Source organism: Anomaloglossus baeobatrachus, chromosome 2, assembly GCF_048569485.1.
Source record: "Anomaloglossus baeobatrachus isolate aAnoBae1 chromosome 2, aAnoBae1.hap1, whole genome shotgun sequence".
Taxonomy (NCBI): Eukaryota; Metazoa; Chordata; class Amphibia; order Anura; family Aromobatidae; genus Anomaloglossus; species Anomaloglossus baeobatrachus.
In genome coordinates, this window is record NC_134354.1 from 699,446,932 (window position 1) to 699,453,378 (window position 6,447).

Below are 6,447 nucleotides of genomic sequence, written 5' to 3' on the forward strand. Positions count from 1 at the left end.
AACATTAACAGAAATAAACACTTGAAATAGATCCCTCTGTGTGTAATGACTCTATATAATATAGGAATAGATCCCTCTGTGTGTAATGACTCTATATAATATAGGAATAGATGCCTCTGTGTGTAATGACTATATAATATATAGGAATAGATCCCTCTGTGTGTAAGGACTCTATATAATATAGGAATAGATCCCTCTGTGTGTAAGGACTCTATATAATATATAGGAATAGATCTGTGTGTGTGTAATGACTCTATATAATATATAGGAATAGATCTCTCTGTGTGTAAGGACTCTATATAATATATAGGAATAGATCTCTCTGTGTGTAATGACTCTATATAATATATAGGAATAGATCTCTCTGTGTGTAAGGACTCTATATAATATATAGGAATAGATCTCTGTGTGTAAGGACTCTATATAATATATAGGAATAGATCTCTGTGTGTAAGGACTCTATATAATATATAGGAATAGATCTCTCTGTGTGTAATGACTCTATATAATATATAGGAATAGATCTCTCTGTGTGTAATGACTCTATATAATATATGCGTTTCCCTTTTGTATTGAATTACGGATTGATTGATGATATTCTATATTTATTCAGATGTCTATGTAGTTTTTGTTTTTTATCATCACTTTGTGTTGCATAAAAAATTCCACATAGCCCTGAATGTTCAGTTTTGATAGACCTGAACTTTACCTGTATGTACACAAGTGTCTCCAGCATCACCATTCTGAAGAGGATGGAGCGCAGCTGACAAAACCATCAGACATCGCGAAAGTGGCGTAAATTACAACAGAAATCAAGTAACCCCGGCCACTGTTTTCTGTTACACATTGTGACTGTCAGCAGCGCTCCGCTGCACCTCTCCCCGTGAAGCTCTTCCACTCTCCAAAGTGTTGGCGCTGTGGCCGGGACCGGGGGCCATTCAGCAAAAGTCAAATTCTGGCAAAACTAAACAAGCAGCGCAGGGCGGAATTATTTATATTACAAAAAGCGATAAAAAAAATGCAAGTTTGATTACTCAGGAAAAAAAATAATTTTGCCAAATAGAAATATGTAAAAAAATATAAGTGTAAAATAAAGCATGGATGACGTCAGAGGTTTGTGCTATTAAAAACTTGAGCAAATCATTCCAATTATAAACTGTGTATATATAAATAGCGGAAATCCTATCAGTAGCTTGTATTTCTGCGCCTCGTTATACCCTCACTGCACGGACTCGAGGAGCCCCGAGACCGGCGCCCGAGCTCCTGCGCTCCCTCCACTCCTCCCGGCAGCCGCTTCAGGCCCTCGCGCTCCAGCGCTGAGCTGTGTATAGTGCAGGGGCTGCGGGAGCTGCTCACAATCAACTCACATCACACAGGCAACTGCAACCGGCACCAATCAGCGCCCACATACACTTCACTGCATGCTGATCCCAGCACTCCCCTCTTGCCATAGATCATTTCTTCCTATAGAAGGGCTGCTCTCTATGGTGATCCGGAGGAGTCACGTGTTTCCTGTTTCAAATGACGTTAGAGAGACGCTGAAAGTCACAGGTAAAGTCGTGTTGTGTGGCGGGTTATAGGGCGCAGTGTGCGGGGGGCGGCAGCGGCAGCGGCAGCGTGCCCATCAATGAGTGACCGGACGTGCAATGCAGATAAATACAGCAAGCATCATGGACTCCGCAGTCTGCACCCTCCACATTGTGTCCATGGGGCCGCTGCATGTGGGAGTCCTGGGGTGCTTCCTTTCTCCCCCCCCCCCCCTCCTTGTCGTCTGTGTCCCCCCCCCCCCCTCCTTGTCGTCTGTGTCCCCCCCCCCCTCCTTGTCGTCTGTGTCCCCCCCCCCCTCCTTGTCGTCTGTGTCCCCCCCCCCCTCCTTGTCGTCTGTGTCCCCCCCCCCCTCCTTGTCGTCTGTGTCCCCCCCCCCTCCTTGTCGTCTGTGTCCCCCCCCCCTCCTTGTCGTCTGTGTCCCCCCCCCCTCCTTGTCGTCTGTGTCCCCCCCCCCCCTCTTTGTCGTCTGTGTCCCCCCCCCCCCTCCTTGTCGTCTGTGTCCCCCCCCCCTCCTTGTCGTCTGTGTCCCCCCCCCCTCCTTGTCGTCTGTGTCCCCCCCCCCCCTCCTTGTCGTCTGTGTCCCCCCCCCCCCTCCTTGTCGTCTGTGTCCCCCCCCCCTCCTTGTCGTCTGTGTCCCCCCCCCCCTCCTTGTCGTCTGTGTCCCCCCCCCCCCTCCTTGTCGTCTGTGTCCCCCCCCCCCTCCTTGTCGTCTGTGTCCCCCCCCCCCTCCTTGTCGTCTGTGTCCCCCCCTCCTTGTCGTCTGTGTCCCCCCCCCCCCCTCCTTGTCGTCTGTGTCCCCCCCCCCTCCTTGTCGTCTGTGTCCCCCCCCCCCCTCCTTGTCGTCTGTGTCCCCCCCCCCCCTCCTTGTCGTCTGTGTCCCCCCCCCCCCCCTCCTTGTCGTCTGTGTCCCCCCCCCCCTCCTTGTCGTCTGTGTCCCCCCCCCCCTCCTTGTCGTCTGTGTCCCCCCCCCCCCTCCTTGTCGTCTGTGTCCCCCCCCCCCCTCCTTGTCGTCTGTGTCCCCCCCCCCTCCTTGTCGTCTGTGTCCCCCCCCCCTCCTCCCCCCCTTCCATTCAGCTTGTCCTGTCATGTTTACAGCTTGTCATCTTGGTGTCTCCACCTATCCTACTGATGTGGTTCTACAGAGCCTCGTGTAAATTAATCAGTCTGTCGTGGGCTCTATTTATTAATTTACTTTGTATGGGACTGCTGGGAAACGCCCAGTGCTGTACTTGACTATCTCCACGCTCCCATAGACAGTAAAGGGAGCTTTACTATCACCACTCCAGTGACATGGGGCTCTGCAGATCCTTGTTCTCGGGATCAGTGGGGTCCCAGCAGTCAGACCCCCAGCGATCAGTTAGTTGGCCCCTATCCTGTGGATAAGTGATGACGTCTTCAGATAGGAATCGCCTGTTACATGTGTCTATTCTCTATTCTCTCACTGAAAGACAATCCCCCACAAAGGTGCAAATTACTATATGTTAGCCATACACCAAAAATAAGGGAAGATTTAGGCGGTGTTTGATATAATTCTCATACAAGAAACACTGTCCTAATTACATCATTAATTTCGATCCTGGTGTTTTGATGTGTTTCTCAGATGACCACTTGGTTAGCACAAAAAATAATGGGACATGTGAACAGCTCTATAGACCTTACTGGGTATGAGATCTCTCCATGAAAAACACAGGATGCGTACACAAAAAACGGAGGTCTGACCCAGCCAAGGTGCTATTCCTCCGGACTCCCTCCATACATATACCATGCTCAGTATAGCCAAGCATGGGGGGATTTTAGGTGCCCACGAGGGGAGTGAGCTGCATCCAAACACTTCAGCAAATATGTTGAGATCCAGACCAGATTTCTACAATGAGGGGAAGTCGGGTCACCATTGTACATGGTCATTTTCAGAGGCAATTATTAGATAATTTCATTTAAAGAGAATCAACCATCAGGATTTAAAGCCAGTGCTATACTGGAGCTATCATGCTGATTCTATCCATACCTTTAGCTGTGAGATCGGATGTATACTTTCTGAAATACAGGCAAGTAAATTTTGTGAAATGCCCTGTTATTTGATTGATAGGTGCTGCAGAATATCTAATAGGTGGGTTGGGCTTTGCTAGTTATTCCCGCCCCTGTCTGCCTGCCTTCCCCCTGTAATAGAGACAAGTGGAGGAAGGACAGGCAGCAGACAGGGGCAGGAATAACGAGCAAAACCCAACCCATCTATTAGATATTTTGCAGCACCTATCAATCAAATAACAGTGCATTTCACAAACTTTACTTGCCTGTATTTCAGAAAGTATACATCCGACCTCACAACTAAAGGTATGTATAGACTCAGCATGATAGGGCCAGTATAGCACTGGCTTTAGCTTATATAGGAAAATCCTGGTGGTTGGTCCTCTTTAATTGCATGTATTTAGAGCTAAATGTTGTACAGTTTGGCTTTTATGGCTCTGAGTATCACTGCTCAATGCGATTCACTATGAATTCTCCAGTGAGCGCCTTCTGACACAAGGAGTCTATAACTTAGCTCTCTTTTTTTCTTATCTCCCTTTAGCTGAATAATGACCACATCAAGGATGAGCTGAACTTTAATGTGATCATCAGTCAGCTGAGAAAAGAAAATTAAGAGACATTGAGCTCATTCTGACAACTCGTAATTCTTCTCCAACAGATTTATACTTAAAGGGGTTGATCCCTTTCGGGAAATGTCACCGGGTGCAGTGTGGCATTAAACCAAACTGTCCGCAGCTAATTCTGGACATCAGGACCAGGGGACTATGAGTAAAGTGGTTGTTTTTTTTCATACTGTGCCTGGGGATGAGTTTCCTAATTAGAGACAACTCCTTTAAAGGGAACCTGTGAGCAGTTTTGGGTCCTATAAGCTGTGGCCACCACTGTATATAAGAGCTCAGGCCGCTCTGTATAGCGTAAAAATGACTTTATAATACTCCCCTAAACGGTCAGTGCGGAGGAGTTGGGTCTTATGGGCGTCTCCGGTACCGGCGCATCCTCTTTCGGCCATCTTCATCCTGCTTCTGAAGCCTGGGTGCATGACGTGTCCTACGTCATACACACTCGCCGGTCCCGTGCAGGCGCACTACAATATTTTGATCTGCCCTGCTCAGGGCAGATCAAAGTGCGCCTGCGCAGGACCTCAATGCTGGCGAGAGTGGATGACGTAGGATGCGTCATGCAAGCCAGCTTCAGAAGAAGGACAAAGAAGGCCGAAAGAGGAGGAGTCAGCACCGGAGAACGGAGCCACCCATAAGACCCATCTCCACCGCAGCGACCGTTTAGGTAACTATTATAAAGTGATTTGTACGTTCTACGCAGCGGCCTGGGCTCTTACATATAGTAGTGGCCACAGCTTATAGGACCCAAAACTGGTGACAGGTTCCCTTTAACTCACTTCAGCAGTCAGCCATAAAGAGACCAGAGAGTTGAGTTCCAGAAGATGCAATTGAAAATTTTTTAGAGGATCCATTTAGAGAATATAAAAATTTTATATCCTTCAAATGGTCAGCCAGTCCTGCTGAAATTCGAGGGTTTGTCCATTATAAATGTGATGTGACATATGGACACCTTTTTAAAGCGTTATAAAGCACCACTCGCTTCCCCATGAGGACAGACTTCCTGGCAGGTATGTGGGGACGCTCGCCCTTGGATGTGCACGTAAGCATTTTCTGACCTCCCCTTTAACACTAGAAGACCCAGAGATTGGTCATTTAACATTTCTACCTTTGGATCCCAGAGACGGGTCGAATGACCTGAAGGATTTTAGCTAACATCCTATAATCACCGTCTTTTGTTCTGTAATTAAGGCTATTACTGTCGCACCACAGGAGGTTGTTGTTTTCCATTGAGTATAGCCATTTAGTTTCTAGTTAGTCCTATTCAGTTTGGACTAAGGGTCATTTGACCCTCTTTCGGGACTTCAGGGGGGAGCTCGAAATTTCTAGGACTTCTAGTGTTAAAGGGGTTGTCCTATAATTGTATCACTGTGGTAAGTGTCTCATTGATCATGTGAATGTGGGTCCTTTCTAATCTGTTGGAATAGCGTGGTGGCCACACATCTATTGTCTACAAGGCTGCCCGAGATACAAGACCTCGGGTCAGGGATGGTCCCAGGGGTGAGACCCTCAGCAATGAGACACAACTTCTCTAATATGTGGAAAAGCTATTGTGGGAGAGACCCTTTAGGTGTCACTGCTGAACTGTCCACGTTGTATTCTAGTATCATACCTTTACCCCATTTTCTGTGTCTTTATCCTTCAGGATCAGGATGGCTTCCTCCAGGCGTCTCGCTGACATTGGCTATAAGGTGTTTTCTGGCTCCATGATGCTTCTGACACTGTATGGCGGCTACCTGTGCAGTCTCCGGGCATATCGGTACTTCCAGCGGAGGGAACAACTGGCAATAGCAGCAGAGAATCAAACGGAAGCGATAATTAAGGACTGAATGAGCTGAGCCTCGTCCTGTCCGGCACAGGAGCCGCTGCGTATGAAGTAACACCCACCCTCCTCACCAGGCATCAACCTGAGCAAAGTGCAATGGAGTTATCCTTATATTACCGGGCTGTAATATACATTTTTGTGTAATTTTTTTTTTTTTTTTTGTACAAATAAATTTCATTATAGACTCATATTCAAGATGACAAAGGCGATGAAAATATCAATAGATTTGTAAATTTATAATCGTCCTAAAAGAGGGTGTTCAACAAAGAATAATTTACACTCCCGGCTTTTATAACAATAAATTGAGGCATATTCACCTCTCAGCCCCAGAATAGGAACTCCAGTGATCTGTGCCAGCTCCGAAAGCAATGACATCCTGTTCTTCAGGCACCTGATCATTGAGGTTGGTGATTGACTGCAGCGGTCAGGGAA

General features: G+C 47.4%; 1 protein-coding gene across 1 annotated transcript; it reads left to right on the plus strand.

Annotated features, from left to right (window-relative positions):
* Window positions 1–1,385: 1,385 nt before the first annotated feature.
* On the plus strand, window positions 1,386–6,205 carry COX14 (cytochrome c oxidase assembly factor COX14). Its single transcript, XM_075334554.1, has 2 exons — window positions 1,386–1,551; window positions 5,836–6,205. The coding sequence occupies exon 2, from the start codon at window positions 5,843–5,845 to the stop codon at window positions 6,017–6,019; it is 177 nt and encodes a 58-aa protein (XP_075190669.1). The 5' UTR covers window positions 1,386–1,551; window positions 5,836–5,842; the 3' UTR covers window positions 6,020–6,205.
* The last annotated feature ends 242 nt before the right edge of the window (window positions 6,206–6,447 follow it).